Source organism: Carassius carassius, chromosome 7 (genome assembly GCF_963082965.1).
Source record: "Carassius carassius chromosome 7, fCarCar2.1, whole genome shotgun sequence".
NCBI lineage: Eukaryota > Metazoa > Chordata > Actinopteri > Cypriniformes > Cyprinidae > Carassius > Carassius carassius.
The window spans coordinates 30,839,927-30,864,239 of record NC_081761.1 but is presented as its reverse complement, the minus strand read 5'-3'; the positions used below and the strand labels follow the sequence as shown (position 1 = coordinate 30,864,239).

The 24,313-nt window shown below is 36.1% G+C and overlaps 1 protein-coding gene across 7 annotated transcripts in view; it reads left to right on the top strand.

Annotated features, from left to right (window-relative positions):
- The window catches only part of atp11a (ATPase phospholipid transporting 11A), a 63,513-nt gene that overhangs the window by 26,710 nt on the left and 12,490 nt on the right, over nt 1–24,313 (top strand). For all 7 annotated transcript variants that reach the window (XM_059554544.1, XM_059554543.1, XM_059554542.1 and 4 more), the window contains exons 2-24: nt 6,012–6,134; nt 6,517–6,606; nt 6,711–6,791; nt 6,886–6,993; nt 8,245–8,373; nt 8,607–8,710; nt 8,934–8,984; nt 10,082–10,146; nt 10,738–10,819; nt 11,313–11,463; nt 11,703–11,900; nt 11,982–12,155; nt 13,469–13,635; nt 13,880–13,951; nt 14,803–14,876; nt 16,114–16,217; nt 17,685–17,866; nt 20,746–20,997; nt 21,072–21,252; nt 22,192–22,294; nt 22,432–22,577; nt 22,856–22,915; nt 23,105–23,232. In XM_059554544.1, coding sequence (XP_059410527.1) covers nt 6,012–6,134; nt 6,517–6,606; nt 6,711–6,791; nt 6,886–6,993; nt 8,245–8,373; nt 8,607–8,710; nt 8,934–8,984; nt 10,082–10,146; nt 10,738–10,819; nt 11,313–11,463; nt 11,703–11,900; nt 11,982–12,155; nt 13,469–13,635; nt 13,880–13,951; nt 14,803–14,876; nt 16,114–16,217; nt 17,685–17,866; nt 20,746–20,997; nt 21,072–21,252; nt 22,192–22,294; nt 22,432–22,577; nt 22,856–22,915; nt 23,105–23,232 — 2,825 coding nt within the window. The remainder of the gene's footprint in view (nt 1–6,011; nt 6,135–6,516; nt 6,607–6,710; nt 6,792–6,885; nt 6,994–8,244; nt 8,374–8,606; nt 8,711–8,933; nt 8,985–10,081; nt 10,147–10,737; nt 10,820–11,312; nt 11,464–11,702; nt 11,901–11,981; nt 12,156–13,468; nt 13,636–13,879; nt 13,952–14,802; nt 14,877–16,113; nt 16,218–17,684; nt 17,867–20,745; nt 20,998–21,071; nt 21,253–22,191; nt 22,295–22,431; nt 22,578–22,855; nt 22,916–23,104; nt 23,233–24,313) is intronic.

The following is a 24,313-nucleotide window of genomic DNA, read 5'->3' as shown; positions in this document are numbered from 1 at the left end:
GAGGCCAGTATGTCATTTCGAGCACCAAATGAGTGAAGTGGAATGATATTTAAAGGATCATGTGACACTGCAGACCGCTTAGAGTACAGAATATTTGGCTGCTGAAAATTCAGCATTGCATCACAGGAATAAATAGCATTTTAAAATATATTAAAATATAAAGCAGTTATTTCAATTTGTAATAATATTTCACTGTTTATTTCACATTTTTACTGACTTTGCTATACTTCTGATCAAAAAAATGCAGCTATGACGAGCATAAGGGATTTTTTCCCTTAATAAATACATTTTACCGATCCCAAACACATAATCTTTCTTTTTTGTATTCCACTAAAGAAAGAAAAGTAATACAAGTTTGGATTAATATGACAGAATCTTTATTTTGGGGTGAATTATCCCTTTAAAATGGTTTGTAAATCAAATAAGATGCAAAATTGACTGGATTTTCAAAAGTCAGTCTCTGCGAGGCTAACCTGGCTTTGCATAGTATTTGATTTTTGTTGGTTCTGATGATCTTGTCAGGTAGGCATTGAAATGCTTTTGAGTTCAAAGTCAGCAAAGCATTAAACATGCAATTATAGTCATTTACAACTCTAAGTTAAACATTTTTTCTTCCTTCTTACCAGCCAGTTACACCTATGAAAAAGGTTTTTATGCTGCTATTTTCCTGGAAGGGCATGCTTTCCCCTGTGGAGTGGATGTATAAGATTGTGTACTTGTGTGTGTGTGTGTGTGTGTGTGTGTATGTGTGTGTGTGTGTGTGTGTGTGTAGGGTGGAGTGAAAAGGCTACCAGGCACAATTTTTGTGTGGGTGTTTATTTCTGGCTTTCAGTTAAGACAACAGGTTGCCTTCATGTAGAATGAGTAAGAAAGGAAGAGGGAGAGAGGAGGAGGCAAAATGACAGTCCTCCAACAGATTATTTGAAATGCAAACAAATGTTGTCCGACTTTGTTTAGAGGAGAAGTCAGTGGCTGTTTGTCCTTTTAAAACTCTCAAGGCTCCAATTATTTCTGAAAAATAGAAAACGTCCTTAAACACTTAATGTTTTTCCTCTGTTGATAGAACATTTCCTTTTTATAAACAGCAGTTGTTTATTTTTGCTTAAGGGAGGAATTCCCCCCCTCTCTGTTCTCCTTTTGTTTCTTCAGTTTTTTTTGTTTGTGAGTTGTACAGAAACAACAGGACTTTTGGATGGGAAGCCGACACCTATGTGACCAAACAATAGGACAGAGATACTTGGGCAGTAGGCCACGGTTTACTGGTTTCACTCATTACCAGGTTGAGCTGGGGTCATGGAAACGCTGGTACGGAAAGATCAAGAGAACGAGGGTGAAAAATGAGCTCAAACAAACCAGATCCAGATCAGAGAGGTGTGAACGTACACCTTCCTAATTCAGATTCGGCTCCACTTCACTTTTCAGTAGGGCCGTGCATAAAATCGAATGCGATTGTCATACACATTTCATTAGTAAAGCCTGTTCTGTGATTAACATGGTAATCGCATTCTATTTTTTGTTACAATAGATTGCTCGGGATGATTTTGTATTAAAATAAGATGTATTCTTCTGAAAATAAGTGGTCAATGACATTACTTTTCTTGTCCTGATCAAATAATGTGTTCAATTAATAACTTTGAAAACGAATGATTAAAAAATAATTTTGATATATGGAAAACAAGTACACACTCACACGTGCTTCTGCGTTCCTGCATTTCCCTTCTTATCTTCCTCCTCTCAGGCATGTGACCCTAATGTCACACTAAACAAGAGTCATTAAAACCCTGACCTAGATGTAATGTGATGACAGCTTGAGTTATCGCTGAATATGCCTCTATTCGATTATAACTACTTAACTTGTTTATAGATACATTTTGCTACAAAATCATTTCCTAAGTCAGTTTGTGAGATCCATCAGTGTTTTGAGTTCCTGTCTTCTATTTAATTGTTTGTATCGTGTTTCACATACGACAGTCTGTCAGGCAGCACTGCATTAAGTTACAGGAATCATGCAGTGCTATTTTTAGCCATGTAACTTCAGTGATGGCCTGAAGCACTCTGAGAGTGTGTGTTGAGATCAGTTTGGTAGTTGTAAAAGTAGGGGTTGTAGTCATAAGTTCATATTTTACAGAAAACCCAGTTCTTCTTGCCTTTTTATCTTACACAAACTCACATTAACTATATGGATCTTATTGTTATGATAAACTCACTCTGGGATTTTTTTAAAATGTGCAAATTCTTTAAATAATAAAATGTTTTTAAATAAATGAAAGCCGTATAATATGATGTACACTATACATTTTTTAATTTTATTTTTTTGCGTTACTGTAATAAGATTGAAATTTTTTCATATTATTATTAGGGGTGTGCACGGATAGTCGAATATTCGTTCTGCTCTAATTATTCGATAAAAATGTCGTCATGGGGAGGAGCATTACATTTCAGTCGGTATGACCTGTGGTGGCATGGAAAGTGCTGATCTAGGATCAGTTTTTGTATTTTTGTATCGATATACAGTAATCCCTTTGACTAGTGACCAGACTACTGCCACCTCTCATTCCTGTGTCACTGTTTGCTTCTCAGTTATGAGCTTGTGTTCTTGGTTGTCATAGGAGCTTAAGAAGTGATTTTGGTCGGATTTCTCTTATTAATCAGAACAAGCCATCTTAGTTCAAGCTAATAGTTCACCCCAAAATAACATTTGCCATCATTTACTTGACCTCATGGCATTCTAAACTTACATTATGATATTTTTTCTATGTAATAGTAGCCTGAAATTTTTACTAAAAAAAAAATCCCAGCTTGATGAGCACTAGATAAAGGGCAAACTGTTAACATTAAATATACCATAATTCATCCCTGAATAAACTGTTTGTTTTTTGTGTTAGCTAGCTAGTGTTAGCCTGCTAGCTAGCTAGTTTGGTGGATGTTGAGTTTATATAGGTCATCCCAGACCCATCAGGTGCCTGGAAGAACACAGACCAGGCTCGTTCATTGTGTGTGTGTGTGTGTGTGTGTGAGTGGATTAGGTGTGATTATGGGGCTCAGGGTTCACTGAGCCTTTGACCAGCTGCTCAGTGCCGTCTGCTTAAAGCCACCTCTCTAACACAGAGAAAATACAGAGTGAGAGGAAATCAGAAGAATTATTTATGTTTAAGCCTGTTTATAGTGAAATTTTCTCTCTGACCTCACTTCTAGCACATTCTGTGAAGCAGCCTCAGATTTAAGGGTGAATTTAATCAAAAATAAGCCCAGGGGCACATTTACCCTACAATTAAAATAAAATAAAATACATTCTTTTTTAAAGACATACATTGTTTTGCATTTAAAAATGCAAAAATATAGCCTTTTGTTTGTATTTTTTTCATTTTATATTGTATTTTTTCTTGAAAATTAAGTAAACTTTCTGAATTTGACCATAACTATGACCACTACCATATATTTTTTCATTTTTTTCTTTTGTTATTCCCAATATTTCCAGTGCAAGTACCCTAGTAAAAAGTACACTTTATATATCTTGCATTTAAAGACTGATATAAAGGGATAATGCAATACATTCCTAATCTTTACAATCCTAATACAATACAATCCTTATTAATTGTGATATTTAAACACTTTTTAGGCATAATATTAAGAAATGTGCATTGTGCAATAAAGAAATACTCCAAATAAAGTTTAATGATGTTCATTTTATCTAGTAAGTCTTAAGTGATATTTCATTTGAAGTACACCAAGTAAGAAATAGATGATGAACTTTAAATACTTTTAAATATTATTATATAAATTATAATATAACACTTCACATTACAGTAAAGATTTTATTATTACTGTTGTAAGAAAAATGCTTATTTGTTCATAAAATAATGTCACTATTAAAAAATTGAATTATTTTCTAGCTATGCTTCCTTTTCTGTTAAAATCATAATATATTGTTTTTTGTTTGATTGTTTTTTTTGTTTCGTTTTTTTTTGCAAGTGTTTTGTGCGATTTATCCTTGAATTTGTTTTCTTTTGAATGTGTGTTGGTTTTAGAGGAGCTGAAAGACATTTTGAGTAATTTGTGTAGGGTGGATGGTGTCTGAGCTTACTCTGCAAGGTCACACACACACACACAAATACATAGAGGCATCGAGATGCATGAGTCACATAGAGAAACTTCAGACTGACTTCCTGTGGGTCTCTTAGGATTTTCCATGATGAACAAGGTGATGTGAAGAATTTGACATTGCGGTAAAACCGTGACGTCAGTCAGAATGCTAAAGGATATCATTTGTATAATTGATGTTGTCAACAGTTGACCATGACCTCATATGTGTTTAAATCCCTGCCAAAACCTAAATGCTTAAAGCCAAACACAAGAACATTCAGCATGTTCTCAGTGTCCTTTATGTGACAGAAATCCTCATGCATGTCCTGTTGCATGTAGTGCTGGATAAGGCATTCTTTGAAGTTGGTAATAGCTCATATTTCTCAATTTACGTAATCGCTTAAGAGGCTCGTCCAGATTTAATCCACCCCGCCCTGACGGAGAGAGAAAGGCGGAGTCACATTGCAGCCATTGCCGTCACGGTCGTTGACACTTGCTGCGGTTGCAGACTGGTTACTTGTTGTGCTGCAATGTAAAGACACGATATTAGGTGACTCCCTTCACCCTGATCTAAGATCAGCTTTCCTTGCATAATCCAAACCTATTAAAGCTGGCGTGAAGTCAGCAGCAGTAGCAAGAGCAGATGCTTCAGAGTAGCACATGTTGAGTGAAGTATGAGTAACGAAAAATGAAGAGAGAAGTTAAGATGTGTGCAAACCTGCTAGGATTAATATTTCACGCTGTTGGTTTTGTCACATAGTTTTCCGCTTTTTGCTTTTACTTAACGTAGTATGGGAAATGAATGCAAAGGACAGTAGTAGTGGGCATCCTCCTGTACTATTTTCTGTCAGTCATATTGTTATTATTGCTGCTTACTTTCATCACTATTACAGTATTTCTCATATTAACCCCTATTGTATGTATTAAAGGGATAGTTCATTTGTATGTCATCTTTTTATCAGCTTTATGTTGTTTCAGACCTGTTATACAGTCCAGTGTTGTTTATATATTTTCAAAATATCATACAGGTTTGAAATAGTGTTAAGTGTTATTTATAATATTATTTAAATATAATATTTATTAGTAGAAATAGCCTTTGTTTTTATGTTTTTTAGGTTTCATTTTAGTTGAACTTTTAGAAAATGTATTAATGTGCTTTTGTAATTTTTTTCATATTACAATTTAGGTTCATTTATTTTTGAGTTTCTATTTATTTCTATTTAGTAATTTTTTTAGTGATTCAACTCTTCAGTTAGTTGTTAATTTATGTTGAGTTTAAGTTTTTCATTTAATATTTATAATATTTTTTATTTCAGCTGTATTACAAAATTTTAGTTTTTAAATAGTTTTAGTTTTAGTTAAAGAAAACCTCGGTTTGGAACAACATGAGTAAATGATGACTGCAATTTCATTTTTGGGTCAACATTTTCTTTAAACTTCGGTGTAACATTAAATGTAGATGAATAATATCTTAAATTATGCAGTTTTGTCATTTTTGCCAGGTGGGTGATAAAATAGGTTACACTAGAAGCCACACATATCTCTCTCTCTCTCTCTCTCTCTCTCTCTCTCTCTCTCTCTCTCTCTCTCTCTCTCTCTCTCTCTATCTCTCTCTCTATCTTGTTCTTTGTTATGAAACTATGTTCCCCTGCCTTTGAAAGTCAAATCAAGCATGACAGGACCCATACATTCTGTATCTGTTCTCTTTCTCATCAGAGCAAAACTCTATAGTTGAAGCTCAAAGTTGGTTCCTCATTTGTGCAGCTGTTTTCTCCTATGGGTGGATCTGACCTGTGCACTCAAGTCAGGCCAGCCAGCCGTGTCAATACTGATTTAAAGAGTGTGTTTTCCAGCAGGAAGCAGTCTCACTGGATGGATGATGCATGCATATCTATGTATAAATCTCAATTAAAATCTCTTTGTTTCAGTGTACAGGGGAGGAGAGCTGGGTGGACAGCAGGACAGTTTATATTGGACAGAAAGAGCCTCCACCAGGAACAGAAGCATACATTCCACAGAGATTTCCTGACAACAGAATTGTATCCTCAAAGGTCAGATGTGCTTCACGGCCAAACAGCTATCTGAATCAAAGACGATATGCAAGGGATGATGTACAGTCATCTGGTCATGATAGAAAAATAAACACAGAAAGCATGATCAAGAGGACATGGTCAGGTGGTCTTGTTGTCACCATTACTACTGATGAACACATTTAAAAAAAAAAGTTGAATATATAACATTTTATAAAAAATAAAATATGCAAAACAACCCGAGATGTAAAATTGTTTAAGATAATAGCTGCATTTGCATTAGAAAATATATATTAAATTACATTTTTTTACAGCGTTGGTTTTTGCTTGTTTTAAGCATAAAGCTGTTTTTTTTTTTTTTTTTTTTTTTTTTTTTTTTAAACATATCTAATTTTCTCCACAGTATACTTTCTGGAATTTTATACCGAAGAATCTCTTTGAGCAGTTCAGAAGAATCGCCAATTTCTATTTTCTGATCATCTTTCTAGTGCAGGTTTGTGATGGTGTCGTTTATGGAAATTGTCCTATTAGCATGAGCTGACCTTTCTGTGACAGCATGATGTGTGATATTTCCCCTCTCACCATCTCTCTCTGTAGCTGATCATTGACACACCTACCAGTCCTACGACCAGCGGTCTGCCTCTTTTCTTTGTCATCACTGTCACAGCCATTAAACAGGTGAGAAAAGACCCTTAACTTTCCTCTAAAATATGTGTCATAATTGTAACGTCACTCCTTCACTGGTCTCTTTTGGCCCTCTATTTCTCTGCAGGGCTATGAGGACTGGATCAGGCACAAAGCGGACAACGCTATAAACCAATGTCCAGTCCACGTCATCCAGCATGGCAAAGTTGTACGCAAACAGAGTCAAAGGTTACGGGTGCGTAATCACATAGAATGAGTATAAAATCTGGAGCTGACAACATATAGATTCGTGAATTGTGCCGTTAGTGCCACCACATGGATTTGAAAAAAACATGACTGTTTTCAGACAGGTTTCCCTGAACAGTCCATTGGTGAAACAAACTCATACCTTTGTTTGGGCTGGTCAGGACGGCAGTGTTTTGAAAGCCCCGTGGTGTTTGCATTTTTCGGGAAATAAACTTGTAAATGGCTTAGCATGTATACAAATTAAGCTGGGATAGGTAAAAATAAATAAATAAATAAATAAAAAAAAGCAAAAAATTGCACAATTCAACTCTGAATTTTTTTTTTTTTTTTTATTCTCAGAGAAATAAATCAACAAAGTTTCGCTCTACTAACCAGCTTTCTGCTTACACAGCCAGCTTGCTGTTTGGAAACAGAATGTTGGCCTGTCAACAAGCAGAATGACAGTGTGCCCACATTACCCACAATGCAGTGGGAATCCTTTGTTATTTAATTTTGAAACTATTGCTCTCTCTCTCTCTATCAATATAGAATATAAAATTGTATATAAAACTTGAAAGGCACAGGCACTGGAAGCTGTGATGAAAGAGAGAGAATGTGCTTGGATACTTACATTACAGCGTTGCCTACTGATAATCCGGTCAGCATCTGTAATCCATTACGCAACACATGCAGAAAGGCCAGTGGGAACAACAACCAGGAACAGAATTTTCATTTATGTAGATCTATGAGTATGATTTTTTATTATTCCACTGTTATGTAAGTGGCAACTCATTTTCTATAGTTGATTCGTTGATATTGATGTCACTCAGCTTTAGTATATCTCACTTTATTCAAGCACTCTGTCACGGAACATACTGAAAAAATTATAATAGTATTTAGGTCACTCCAGAAGTATATTTAGATGATAAAATGACCAAGAAATGAACACTGGATGACCTGTTCTTAAAGTCACAGTGTGTTTCGGTGTCTTCACATATATCAACATTTGCTCAACAAAGTTGAGTTTGATCCAGGATTACTGGTTTTGTCCAAATAATGGTTACTGGAGACTGTTTGGGATAACATCATTTTTTCAGTTAGTTATAATGTTGCCATTGGCATAAAAATTACACTCTTTACCATTACTTTTTCCTACTCCTAAAAGTACAACACAATGTAAAATATTCTCACTTATCTTCAGGTTGTTATTTGATTCAGACCGTTACTGTAAATGTCCCTTTTTTGCTCTTTGACCTTTCAGGTGGGTGATATTGTCCAGGTTAAAGAGAATGAGACATTTCCATGTGACCTCATACTGCTCTCCACCAGTAGAGAAGATGGAACATGTTTCGTCACGACAGCCAGCTTAGATGGAGAGTCCAGCCATAAGGTGATTGGTCGTTTTATAGAAAGGCAAACATGTTACTGTTATTAGTCCTAAAACCTAACATTAGGTCTTTTTTTGAAACATAATTCTATACATTGTGACTGAAATGTTTTGACTGCACTATAAGGCCCACTGGCAGTAATTCATATTAGATGGGAGATGGTAGAAATGTGTGTGAGAGTTTTTGACCTTGGAATGCCAACTGGTTTCTCTCGTGCTCTCCTCTCTATACAAAGACCTATTATGCAGTTCAGGACACAAAGGCATTCAACACAGCGGAGGAGGTGGACACACTACACGCTACTATAGAATGTGAACAACCCCAGCCAGACCTGTACAAGTGAGTGATACACACATATATCAGCAGAAAACACATAAACAAACCCTCGCTTTCTCTTACAGACACTGAATGTGCATAGAACTACTGTTGGACTGGCACAACAGCATGCCACACACTCCAGATACCCCACGCAAATATCCTCACACACACACACACACACACACACATTGACACAGAGCCCAGACTATAATTATTTCTGTCTTTGCTTCTTCTGCTTCTGTAGATTTGTGGGACGCATCAATATTTATTTGGATCGAGAAGAGCCCATCGCAAGGTAAATCTATACTCAGGAAATTGACTCTTAATTAAAGGGCCAGTGTGTGAACGATTGAATTCAAGGGGGACACTTTATCATTTTCATTGAACAATCTTGATTCTTAAGTTTAATTAAGAATATTCTATGTTGTATTTGGTACAATTATGGAAATGAATATGAACGCATACAGTATTGAAATTAAATAAATAAAAAATATTTAATATTATATGTAATATAAATATTGCATTTCTTATAATAAAATACAGCAAATATTGAAATATTGGTAAATTGCACATATGCAAATATGTTAATAAATCTGAATAAATAGAGTATTTAAAATGAATAAGATGATAAAATTTGTTAATTTATAATATAATATACCGTATTTTTCGGACTATAAGTCGCACCTGAGTATAAGTCGCATCAGTCCAAAAGTACGTCATGATGAGGGAAAAAACATATATAAGTCGCATTTATTCAGAACCAAGTGGAAACATTACCGTCTACAGCCGCAAGAGGGCGCTCTATGCTGCTCAGTGTACACTACAGGAGCACTGAGCAGCATTAGAGCGCCCTCTCGCGGTTGTAGACGGTAATGTTTTCTCCTGGTTCATGTCTCTTAGTTCATTTCTCTTGGTTCATGTCAAATTAATTTTGATAAATAAGTCGCACCTGACTAGAAGTCGCAGGACCAGCCAAACTATGAAAAAAAGTGCGACTTATAGTCCGGAAAATACGGTAAGTAGTAGTAATATCAACAAGGTTTATTTAGGGTACTTCACAAATATTTATTTTCATATTTAGTACATTTAATTAACTTATATTAGGATAGTTTATACATAGCATGACTCTTTTATGTGTTCATTTTTATAAGGTATATGCAGTTCATATTTTCATTGTTTAAACTGGTCACCATTTCTTTTAATTTACCGTTTCCATTTAACATTAAAAAAAAAAATATTTTACATATTTATTTATTTATTTATTAAAAATAGCCCTGCAATGTGACAAATGAATTTGCAGTACAACACATACACACTGTTAAAAGATGTGAGCATAATTTTGTTGAATAATCATGTTTGTAATGCTGCATTTGATCTGTTTAATTATTTTAGACCCCTGGGTTCTGAGAACCTGCTGCTACGTGGAGCCACACTGAAAAACACAGAATACGTACATGGTATTAAAAAACAACACTACATATTTATGTTTCATTTGTGCACATACACATTAATTATATTTGCAGTCGATTCAAGGTATATACTGCATGTATTAGTTTGTGTGTTCCTTAGGAACACTGTTTGCACTCTGTCTAATTGTATTGATGTCTATGATAAGATCCATCACTATAATCTGGCACAATGCTAATGGGATTTCTTTTAGGCAATAGGAAGGGCAGGAGAACAAGAGAGGAGAGTTGTTGATTGAGTCGTTCTGTCACTTCATTCCCACTGTAATTAAATGAGTCACTGAGGCTTGTGAGATCAGAAAGAAGTTCTTAATTGCTAGAGAGAGAGAGAAAGGGCGAGAGAGGGAGATGAATGTCACATTATACACGTGAGGATTCTAAGAGCAGGGCAAGCGCTCAAAATGTTTAACTTTGTTCCAGCCGAGGCATTATGACGTAATGGCACCATACGGTAGGACAAAAAGAGCTCAGTTATGTAACAATGGCTTTTACTTTATCATAGCATCAAAGAGGCTGTACAGAGACAGTCACAGTGGGGAATTATGATCTCAAAATGCTCTTCATCCTCTCTTGTTTCTCTAGCTGTGGCCATCTATACGGGCATGGAAACCAAGATGGCCCTCAACTACCAGTCCAAGTCTCAGAAACGCTCTGCTGTTGAAAAGTAAGACACGGTGATAGGCTTTCGATCAGTTTATCTTGCTGTCAGCATGTACAGGGTAATGCATTTAGTGAGCTGTTTGTAAAGCAAATTGCTGGCTTCTGTATTTGATGTCACAATTTGTATCAAGTTGCACTCACATGTGTCTTGCTAACAATTTTGTCAGACAGATAGATGCAGCCATTAGGAAAACACGTAAAATATGTTTTTATTGAATAAGCAGGTGTACTTTCAGAGATCTCCTTTCAGATTTTGGATAACATTGACTTTTTCAATCAAATAAATGTAATTTTTTTTTACTTTATTTAAAATTGTAGATGTCATTCAGAGATTTTTTTGTGAATAAAGGGTGATATTAAACTCTGAGACCCTCAGGGAAAGTTCCTGCAGTTAGATCTTGTCACCCTGATGTATGATATGCCTCTTTGCCATTAGGTCCAAAACTGATTATGCTCATACTGTGTGTCTTGGATCATCTCATCTTTTTTTCCTGCAGGTCTATGAACGCCTACCTGATCGTGTACCTCTGCATTCTGATCAGTAAAGCTCTGATCAATACTGTCCTGAAGTATGCCTGGCAGGCCAACCCAAACCGAGATGAGCCCTGGTACAACCAGAAAACTGAGACTGAGAGGCAACGGCATGTAGTACGTGCTATAAAATAATGCTTATTTTTATTATTAGATGTTTATTTTTATTAATTTTTCATTTAACCTTTTTAATAATTTATTACAGTTTATTATAATTTTGTATCTTTTTTCTTCTTTCAAAAACATTAAAAATCTTAATTATTCCAAATTATGGCCTCCATTATATATATTTTATGCTTTCATGTCATTAACACAATCAAAGCGCTTATTTAATCCCCTGTATTTTGTACCTTCAGTTAATCCGGGCATTCACAGACTTCCTCGCCTTCATGGTTCTGTTCAACTACATCATTCCTGTGTCCATGTATGTGACTGTGGAGATGCAGAAGTTCCTTGGCTCGTACTTCATCCTGTGGGACGATGACATGTTTGACGAGGAGCTCGGAGAGGGACCGCTCGTCAATACCTCAGATCTCAACGAGGAACTTGGACAGGTAGGAAACCCCTTGAGTCCACTCCAAAACTGCTCCCTGGGTCATGATTGGTTCACTGTTTCTGTTCTTTCTTCATCACAGGTAGAATATGTCTTCACAGACAAGACTGGTACTTTGACAGAAAATAACATGGAGTTGAGGGAGTGTTGTGTGGATGGGCATGTTTATGTGCCACATGCCATCTGTAACGGGCAGATCTTACCTGGAGCTGCCGAAATGGATATGATCGACTCCTCTCCAGGCGTAGATGGAAAGGTGAGCTTGTCTTCTGTTTTTCTTGGTTTCCATAACTGTTGAAAAATCATAGTTCAGTGGGTATTTGAAGTTAAAGTGTGTGTATATATATATATATATATATATATATATATATATGTATATGTATATGTATATATGTGTGTTTTTATTTTGCAAGTAACACTGTTACAAAATAAAATAAATGTACAATGTGTCATGGTTTCAAAAAAAATTTTAGTAGCACAACTGTTTTCAACAATGATAAGAAGAAATGTTTCTTGAGCAGCAAAAAAAATTGCTTTTTAAAATATATTGAAATAGAAAACACAAATTTAATATTTCGATTTTTGCAGTAGATACATAAGTAAAGTAATAAAACAAATCATATCTAATAAACCTGACGTGATTCTTAGTGAACATATGAAGTCAGATTACTTCAAGTTTCCCCATCTTTACTCAAAACAAGTGCATTATGTATTTTTAAATCTAATATCATGACATTTCATTATTTTTGTTGAGTGTGACTTAATTATGCAGATACATTTTGGACCACTTGATAGACATTTGATAAGGAAGGAAGCTATAAAAACTTCTGTAAAATGAGAGAATGAACATATTATTGTGAGCGGCGAGTTATGTTTCATTGCACAGATCAATCCGTATTATCGTAAGGCAAGTTTTTGCATGAATATTTTAACTGTGAATGAGTGGAAAGATGGATGGATTCTAATTTTATCTTTGATAAATGAGCTTAGAGCAACGTGACATTAATTCAGTAGATTAGCTAAACCATTGAATTTGTTAACTTGTTAAATTTCCCATCACATCTCTTGTCAGTTGTGTTTTTGAATGTGGTTTTTATGAATAACAGTTTGGATAAACTCAAAATGGTTTCTGTTAGAATTATATTGTGTGCATGTGCATAATAAAGTGAAATATCAGAGTTCACTGTTGTTGAGATTTTGAATGCCTTGTATCAAATGTATCCAAATATTTACTGGATACATGAGTATTGACTGCATTTTGTTCAGAGTTAGACACAGATAGCCTCTCTCTCTCCTTTTATCTCTCTGTCTCTGTCACTTAATCTCTTTTTGCTAGTCTTCCTTTCATCTGGTATGTGGGGAAACAGATGAATGATTCTGTTCCACTGAGATGACTCACTCTTAAGTAAAGGGAAATAGTGTGTGTGTGTGTGATGCCTGAATTGCCTCATGCCATTACACACTATTATTAAAAGATATGTTTTAAAAAGTTTTTTTGCTTTAAGAATGAAGCAGCAGTTTGGTGTGCAGTATTTCAGTGCAAACGTGTGTATGTGTATGTCTCATCAGGAGCGAGAGGAGCTGTTTTTCCGTGCATTGTGCCTCTGTCACACAGTCCAGGTGAAGGAGGAGGAGACGGTGGATGGCATTAAGAGAGGAATCCATCAGGGCAAATCCACCTCCTTCTACATCTCCTCCTCTCCAGACGAGGTTGCACTGGTGGAGGGCATGAAAAGGCAAGATGCATACTGTACAAACATGCACTCACACGGACCCACACTAATTTATACTCTAGTCTCCAGGTTATGACATACTGTCTCACTTCGTGATTGCATAACCCTAAACAGTCCAAACATTTTTATGACCATTTTCTGTCCTTTTCCTGAAGCCTACATTTGCTGTGCATACTGTTACGTCTCACTGTAACTCTACAATACAATAGCACACTAATTTTGCCTTCCTTTTCTCTCACCTGTTCAGGTTGGGCTTCACCTATCTCCGTCTGAAGGACAGTCACATGGAGATCCTCAACAGAGAGGATGAGATGGAGAGGTGAGCCATCTGGAAAACAGCATGAGCGCAATGACCAACAGGAAACTAGCAGCATTTGGATGCTTCTGGACAGTCTATCAGTCTGAGAAAGTGGTTTTACCCACAATCTTACGTTATATGTTAAATACAGATTATTGCCATAAATCATTTTAAATGAAATTTTAAATAATAGTAAAATAAATAGAATAATGTAAAAGTAAAAAAAAAATGAATCCAAGATATATAAACGTTTATGCATTTTACAGTATTTTCATCCACTAAACAAGCATTTAGCTTCATACCAAACCATGAGCAGGGCTGCTTACACCCCCTGTGGTGACTGCAGCTTTAATTTTCTTGTCATGCTATGTATTTTGCCACATGCTGTGTGAGAAAGAAACCTCAGCAAAGGAACAGTTTGCTCAGCCTAATCTGTAATCATCTGTGTATTTACTCAGCAGGTTGTCATATAAATGTCATTGTGTGTTTATTAAGATAACACCGTTATACAGTATATTGTGGGAAGCAAAGTTTCCCTGTTTAGGAAGTGTTGTAAAAGGGCCACTGTTTGTGAGATTGAGTGTGTGTGTGTGTGTGTGTGTGTGTGTCCGTCCGTCCTTGAAGGACAGGGACCAGCCATAATTAGTGCAGCTACACACTGTCCTACAGCTGAGAACACGAGGGTCAGCACGGAGCGCAGTCACATAAAAACTCTGTCTGTGATAGAGATATATCCCAAAGGACTCAGTCAATGTTACATATTCAACTGATTTATGTGTTCATAAATGTAGTTAGTTAGTAATAGTAGATCTGTTAACCTTTTGAATTTAAACACTTTCTAAACATTGTCTTTTTGTGTTTATTCTTCACAGATTTGAGCTGTTGGAAGTGCTGAACTTTGATTCAGTGAGGAGGAGAATGAGTGTTATCGTAAGATCAAGCTCAGGTATGATGAACACACACAATTTTTACTTTATCTAAATGGAGACATTCGATAATTTAACAGTTTTTTTTTATTTTTTACTTCACATTGTTAGATTCAGCTGACTTCTGGGTACAAATGTATCCTCAAAATTAAGTAGGCACACACACACACACACAAACATATATATATTTATTTGGCAATCTAAATGAGGACATGTAAAGCTGATTATAATTATTACACATAATTCATGTGTAATTATGTACTGTATAATTAATTCCTGGCCTAAAGAAAACTTTTGTCATTATAACACGTTTAATTTTGTTTTATTTAAGTATTTAAAATGTGCTAAAAAAAATACTACAGTTAATCATGCCTTTTGAGCAGTATGATAATTACATTTTTTTATTAATTAATTTTAATTAACATTCATTCATTCATTTATTGAGGTTAGTGATGTTGAGTTATGTTTAATGAAATAGAAATAATACAAATATAGGACTAATAAATCAACATTCATGTCTGTTCGTTGTTTTATTTTGCCACAATAATATGTTTTTGAATGATCTCTGGAAATATTGATATGTGCAGTTGTTTGTGATTTGATTTGAATAATCTGCATGTCATGTAATCAACTGATTACAATTTTAGAGATTGGCAGCCCTAATTATTCACTTTATTTATGAATGATTTTCCCGTCTGAGAACATCCCCAAAGGGATTTAGCTAATGTGTGGGGATAATTTTGTCCTCAAAGCATAGCTGAGTAAACACACACATGTACTGTGACTGTTACACATTATACTGAAAGTCTCTGAGTCACTATATGTGCCCGAATTAAGGGACCAGTTAATGCAAGTGGGTCAATGTGCTACTAGCATACAAATGAGAGCAAGATTTAGACATCTGTATGATTCCTGAATACATTTAGTTACATACTGATAACTTATCTTCTAATATAAAAAGCAATTAGGATATTCTTGAATGCATTGAAAGCCTGGCAGCATAACTAATGTGCTAATTTAAAGTCAACATGTAACAATATTTGTGACCTATTTTACTATAATATTATGATGCATTTCAGAGGGGAACAGAGAAAAAAAAAATCTCAGAGACAAATAGGTTAGTTTGATTCCACGAATTACAGAAAAATATTGCTTTACCTATTATTAATGCATTGAAAGCATGACATACTGGTGGTTGTGCAGTTTCTTTCTTGTAGCTTTTAACACTTTATTTGTGTTGATGTTTGTTTGTTCTAGGAGAGTACTATTTGTTCTGTAAAGGGGCGGATTCTTCTGTTTTCCCACGGGTGGTTTCTGGAAAGGTGGAGCAGGTCAGAGCGCGAGTAGAGCAAAATGCTGTGGTGAGCAGAAATCGGAAACATCTTCCTCTTCTTTCTTATTTTAGCAGAGCTATTTATAAGCCACAAAAGCACCTTCCTAGATCTTGATGGAAAAAGCTCCTCTCAAATGTGTTTGCTTATGCAGCTTTTGTTTAGCATGAACCTCATCCTCAAAGAGAGCTGAAAGAGGAACGTAGCTACATCACTAAAACATAACATCACTGAAAATGAAACCGAGTGAAGACAATTTGTCTATTGTCTTTATATTTATGTGTTCTCACTCTTTGGCCCAGCTCTGATCTCATTAGCTTTCATAAGAGTTCTTAGTTTAATGTCTCTGTAGCACCCAGAAGTCATTTGAACTTTTTGCTCTTAATAATCTAATGAATAAAATGATCTTTAACTTGACAAATATATGGAGTCATTTGCAGAAAAAATAATATAATTATGGTCACATGCAGGAGGAATGGATCCTAACACATTGTGTTACTCACAGATCTGGGTCAGGAATGAATGACCTCACTTTAGAAAGGGTTTTGGTTGCACTGGTGTCTATGCTGATTCATGATTTCGGTAGCCATAGTGAAATGGTTTCTGTAGAGACAGACAGAATTGAATCTTTGTTTTCTAGACTGTCTGCAGGACAGTAGTGTTTTATTAATAGTGATAATGGAAATTTTTCTACTAGAGCATTTTTGTTATTTAAGAATCTACATTTTAAAGGGATAGCTCACCAACAAATGATAATTGTGTTGTTATTTACTCACCCCCATGCCGTTCTAAACCAGTATGTGTCAGTTTTTTACATGGAACACAAAATGAAATGTTTTGCAAAATGTTCACACTGCTCTTTTGCATACAGCAAAATTAGATCAAATAAGACAGAAATGTCACAATAAAAATAACATTGTGTGCATAAAATGTAAAATGGGATGTTTGAAGTCATAAGGGTATTTTTATGTGGATTTTATGGAAGCCTATTTCCACCACAGAATAAAAAGAAATGTGAAAATTGCAACTTTTTATCTCACAATTCAGTTTTTATTTTATTTTTTTAAGAATTGTGAGATTTTGAGTCGCAGTTACCTATTTTTTTTTTTTATTCCGTGTGGCGGTGGAAATAAGCTTCCATACTTTTTAGGATCTTGGCAGCCTGTGGTCACCACATGATTCATTCTATTGAAAAGAGCAGCATGAGCATTCTTTAAAATATCTCCGTTTGTTGTACCACAGAATAAAGTAAGTCACTGGTTTGGAAAAATACAAGGGTATGTAAATATAAATAATGCTAAGATTATCATTTTTCTTAGCAAAGGTATTGTTCTTCCCTTTATATTATGTTTATTCTTAGTTAAACTTATATTTATGTCCAAGATTAATGCTGTTTTTAGAAAAAAGAATGAATTCTGGAGTTGAATTTGGGCTCTTTTTGTAAATGAAGGTGGGCAGGCTAAGCTGACACTTTTGTTTCAAATCTTTCTTCTGTAGGAGGGCTTACGGACTCTTTGTGTTGCTTATAAGAAGCTGACTCATGAGGAGTATGTGGAAACGTGCCATCTCCTCAACAGAGCTAAACTAGCTTTGCAGGATCGCGACAAGAAACTGGCTGAAGCTTATGATGTCATTGAAAAGGATTTCATCCTGCTTGGAGCCACGGCTGTGGAAGATAGGTGAATCACTGCCTTCTGACTCACAGTCAACCTGATTAACATTTACCAAATACTTCAAATACCATATAGGTTTGATTGAAGCGTTTAAAAATTCCTGTACTGAAGTGAATCAAACTTTCGATTTCAACTTGGAAGAAGCTAACAGAGTGGAATCCAAACCATTTCATATTCAGTATTCCTTTGTCAAATTCAAAAATGCAAATTACTCTGTCACTTAAAGGTACACTAGAGACAGTGGGATCAACAGTGGAAATCGAAAAAAAATTTATTGTTATCCAGAGATTTTTATTTTTATTGTTATTATTTTATTTTATTACAAAATATGTGTGAATAACTTGAGAGAAATATTTAAGTATTGTTATGCAGGGTGATTTGATTATGTTCCTAAAACATCAGAGAGTGTTTAATTTGAATGTTTTATTACAGTCAAAACATTTGGACTCCACTGTGGAGTACATTCCCAGCAGTTTACAAGTTTGTGGCTACACAGGAGTAACTATAGAGAATCAGGGAAACACTGTTTATTTTTCAGTTTTTTTTATGGTAGTGTCACTTTAAGTCTTTCATCTTAATGTAGATTACCATTCAGTACTAAGGGCCTCATTCCCTCTCGCTCCTGCCAACTATGCCATCATAAAATCCATAGTGTTGAAATATGGAACCATGACGTCCATTGCATTTCTGAGCTAGTCCGATATTGCTTTCCAAGTTGCATGTTGCTCTAAAAAAATAAGCATGTTAATAATAGCTTATGTTCCATGAAGTGCATTATACATTTGCCTCAATAAACAAGGTGCATTTCCCTGAACTGAAATGGAGGATGGATGTGCATTAGCAATATTAGATTGTTAACTGGCTGAATGCCAATGTTTTCCGATCGGCCCAACAACTGAATGGAAGAGTTACAGGCCCAGTGTCTATTTGAAGCTCACATGAGCATCCCCGGCCCTGACAGAACCAGCGTGAGTAAACGTTAATTGCACAGGCAATCAATAGTGTCCATCCGTTAGGCTCCAGTGTCCTGATAATGAGCAGCTAACATAATTAGACCCCCTCTTGAATCAATCAGGGGCCGGCAGACACAGTTTTGATAAACTACTGTTTTGGCTTATGCACTTATGGACGCCATCTAACCCAACGTTATAAATAAATACATCAATCCATGTTGGCCGTCTTAATGAATATGACAGAGCAAACAAATAGTGATTACTGGACGGGAACTTATTTTGTCAGGCTGTGTTGATTAGATGCAATCAGTGCCCTGTAGGCATCAGCCTGTTTGATTCTTTAAGAGGTGTTATAGTCCAATATACAGGAAGCTAATAATCCCTGAAACACTCAAGTCGAAAATGGCAGTGTCAACAGATTTTACTTCTATAAATGTAGTTAAGTTTTTGTTAGTTAAAAGGTCCATTATCCATCGTCAGTTTTTTAGCTATGTATGATGCACAGATCACACAGAAGTCAGATTCAAATCAAAAAGCTTTATGTTGGTCAATATGGTATGTTCACATGACCAACTTAAACATGTTGCAAAATCTGTGTTAATGAAGTGACAGAAATGAATGGATTTCACCGAAAAAATTCTGTAAATGTCACTGCGCCCTTAAGGGTTATTCAACAAGTAAAAAAGAAGGGTGAGACTTTATTTTTATCTATTGGGAATGTGATTTTTATAGAGAATATAGCCTGACTTGAATGTAAGACTGCTGTGGATTGTAGGATATAATCAATGTTACAATAAAGTTATTCAGCATTTAATTACTGTTAAACTAGTGTTAACTGTTAATTGTAATACAATGCCTTAAATAGCTATTTGTCTATTGGGTTACATTAGTTTTCCCGCCCCCTTGGCCTAGGTGACATCATTTGCAAAGAAAAGCCATTTTAGAGACAGAACATGTTATCATGAAGACAGTGGATTAATTGTGCACAAGAAGCAAAGTGTATTTAAGGAAGCATATAACATAAAATCAGATTTTCTGTCAACTTTAAGCCAAGATTTTAAAATACAAAGCCAAATAGGATGTTGGGGAAGTCAGAAAGAATGTTATGACACAACTAGGATGTTCCTTAACTTGGGGAATTTGTTTGGCTTCAATAAAATGTTGTTAAGTGAAATGTGATTCATGTTATTAGAATGTTTAATAGGTAGTGTAGTAGAACGTCTTGTGGTTTCTTCCCGGGAGTCTGTGTGAGAATGTCACTTCCTGCGTGGCTGGGATGTGAGTGAGGTGCAGTGGGGGGTGGAGTCTTAATTATCTGGCAACGGTGGCACTGTGAATCCTGACTGCTGGGCTGCTTAATTACTGAGCTAAGTGGGCTGCGACATCACACTGCAGTAGAAGACCTCTCTGCCACCGAGCCATGCAGAGCACTGTCCATTAACTTTCACTCCAGCACTGCGCAAAGAATAAAGTACACAGGATTGCTATATACTATGCCAAATCTTTCTGCTTCTACTATGCAATTGAGACGATTGGGCTGTCAAAGCAACAACTGTGTAATTGTCACTTTGTATATTTGATCTTGTTCTTTGGCTACTATTTATGCCAGAGTGTGACATATTAACTTCAGACTTTTTAAAGATTGTGTAAAACATTAAATTACACAGGAATGGAATGTGATTTAAAAACTTTTCAAACTGTAAGTTTCTTTAAAATTGCATTTAAAACTATCCAAACACTCAGGACTTCCGTGAACTTGCATAAGAAAGGTAATATGGTGATTGTCAACCTTTGCTAAGGTTGGATTGGGCATTGGTTAAGTGACGATTCGGTGGTAAATAGGCACCCCAACTGGTTCATTATATCGACATTGTGTTAACTGTGTGCATGAACTGCTTTTAAAATAATCTTGGTTGTCATTTGATGTTTCAGGCTGCAGGATAAAGCAGCCGACACCATTGAGTCCCTGCACAAGGCTGGTATGAAGGTTTGGGTCCTCACAGGGGACAAAATGGAGACGGCAGCAGCCACATGTTATGCTAGCAAGTTGTTCCATCGCAATACACAAATCCTGGAACTGACAACCAAGCGGACAGAGGAGCAGAGTCTCCATGACGTCCTGTTCGATCTGAGCAGAACTGTCTTGAGACAGCATGGCAGCATGACCAGGGACACTTTCTCAGGGTAGGTACAGTAGAATACATTTACATGCACACATTGATGCTCACACACCTTCACACATACAATGATCCCCACAGGCTCTCAGGTGATTACCAAGACTATGGTCTGATAATCGATGGGGCGACACTCTCAGCTGTTCTGAAGCCACCACAGGAAGGAACCAGCAACGGAGGGAACTATAAGGAGATTTTCCTGGAAATCTGCAGGAACTGCAGTGCTGTTCTCTGCTGCCGCATGGCACCCTTACAAAAAGCACAGGTACTACAGCACTTCAGTCTCAAAGAGTATACACTAACATTCGACTGATTGGGGTAAGATGTAAGGTTTTTGAATGAACTGTTTTGAAAAACAGTAAAAAGAGTAATATTGTGAAACAGTATATAATTTAAAATCATTCAAAAAAAGTTTTTTGGATTGTATTATATATTTAAATGTTTTAAATTTCATTTATTTATTCCTGTGATGGCAAAGCTGAAATTTCAGCAGCGATTTGGTGATTTGGTGTTCAAGAAACATTTCTTATAATCACAGTTCTATTTTATTTTTTTTATTTAATAGAGCAGCATATATTTTTAATGTATTTTTGTTGCAATGGAAAAGGCTTTACTGTCACTTTTGATGCATCACTTAAATGCATCCTTGCTGAATAAAAATGTTTCTTATATATTTTGTATTTTAAGCCATTTTCCTTGTGGGTTCCATTGACTAAGGGGGACTAAAGGTCTTGGTGTCTATTTGCGTACATTTAGTCCCCACAATGATGATAAAACCTGACTCACACAAAAACAGCTACCTGCCAGAAAAGGTTGCCAAAAACAGCTAACCTGCCAGGTTGTCCTCATTCCCTTATTGTAATCTCTCAGCTTGTGAGTTACACAGCGCAATCTAAAGAGGCTCTGGTCATTTACTGCACTCTAAACCTGTCACTCATTCTCTTTGGCTGCTGGGAAAGCCAGAGCCTGTAAAGTCAGGAAGTGGGAGAAGTCACAGCATTACAAGACAATTATCGATGTGAAACGAACAGTAAAATCACATGCAATTCATGTGTACCAAAAGCCAAATTAAATAGTCATTTCGTGTGAGATAGGATCATATTGTCCCATCGCCTCAGTCACATGTGCAGCCAAAAACCCTGATTAAAAATCTAATCTCTCAGTCGTTCTGATTTGACCTGTGGAAAATAAACCATTCTTTCAGATTGTTAAGATGATAAAAACATCAAAAGAACGCCCCATCACACTGGCCATCGGGGACGGAGCCAATGACGTCAGCATGATTCTGGAAGCTCACGTGGGCATAGGTGATTTCATGCTTGCATACAAAAACTAATTATTTTAGAAGTTTTCCTTTCTCCAGGAAGTAAATCTCTGATAGGCTTCCGTTTAACAACTATCAGCAGTCTCTTGCATGCATGTTGACTGGTTAATCTGCCGCTAGGGATCATGGGTAAAGAGGGGCGTCAGGCGGCCCGTAACAGCGACTATGCAATTACCAAATTCAAACATCTGAAGAAGATGCTGCTGGTACACGGACACTACTACTACATCAGGATCGCTGAGCTGGTCCAGTACTTCTTCTATAAGGTATACTCAAACAAACAAAATGTGCAGACACATAAAATAAAAAAGATAATCTCAAGCAAAATAGCTGAATGCTGGCTGACACAACACAAACAACATTGCCTGCAGTTGTAAACACAGGAAAAAAAGTTGCTTAATATGTGTGGGTGCTACTTTTTCCCAGGAGTTTTGACTAAACCACTGAACTATCGTGTTGAAAATGCAATTCTAATGCAGCGCTATTTATAGCAAACAATTCACACACATGCAATCCCCCTAAAGGGTCTGTTTTCTCTCCACAGAATGTGTGCTTCATCTTCCCTCAGTTTCTCTATCAGTTCTTCTGTGGCTTCTCTCAGCAGGTAAACGCACACTGTACCTAAAAGTGTCTTAAAGGTCTATCACTATTAGACTACATTTGAAAGAGATGGAATATGAAAGTGCATGTAGTTAAAAGACAAACCGATTTCTCTTCTGTGCTTAAACTGAACCTAATGGTTGATTTGACTCAACTATAGCACACTGGTGTAATTGTTTTTGTCCCTCTGCAGCCACTCTATGACACGGCATATCTGACCTTGTACAATATAAGCTTCACCTCATTACCCATCCTCCTCTACAGTCTGATGGAGCAGCACATCAACATGGACATCCTCAAACGGGACCCTACTCTCTATAGGTGTGAGGAGCGTTTGGGTTTCACCTTTATCTACACCTATGTTCTGAATGTGATGCGATAATTATACTTTAAACTTAAAGCTTAATTGAGTTCATGTGACTCAGTGGTAGATCATTGCATTAGCAGCACAAAAGTTTGTGGGTTCGATTCCCAGGGAACACACATACTGGTAAAAAAAAAAAAACAGTATAGCCAGAATGCACTGCTAAATGCACACATGTAAATGTAAAGCATATGTTTCAACAATGAGAAACAATTCACCCAAAATGGAAAGCCAGAATGGAGTTAGGTTTGAGTTTAGGATTTATTGTTGACTGATACATGATATGTGGTACGTGTCATCACGTGTACATGGGGAGGTATTTTGGTACTGTTGACTATTCTATTTCTGGGTCCCTCTGTGAGACCTACTGATAAATCCCTGTCAACACTGGCTATTTATACTCACTTTGGCCTTGTTTTTGCACGACTGTTGGTTCGCTGAGACTCAAAACACTCATTATTTCTTGTCCTAAGATTTGTTGTCCCTGAGACTTCATAGCATATTCATAAAGCACTTTTGAAATACTTAAGTGGAAGTGTTTTTATTTTTTTTTGCTTTTCCCACTTCAAGGAATTAAAACGCATATATATATATATATATATATATATATATATATATATATATATATTTAACCAATGCCAGTCATAGTGACAGCACAGCACTGGCCCATTCAAGGACCAGTTAATATGCTGATTCAATTACAATTAAAATAATCTGGATTTTTGAAAACTTTTATTTTCCTTGCATCATTTTTGTATATGAAATGCCTGATGTAGCCCAGTCTAACTCTCTATATTTTCCCCTTTAATAAAATGTTCGTTCTGATTGTGAGCTTCCAGGTTTTCTCACTTAATCACATGAACATGCTGCTTCCAAATACGAAGCTGCTATAATTGTTCCATCAGCCTTTGGCAAACATAGCTGCACAGACCCTTGCACTAAACTCAGTTTACGCACTACACTTTGCAGAAATACCGTTAGAACAGCTCTACATTTAATCACCAAATGTCCTGACACTGCATTTTTTTTTCTGCATTG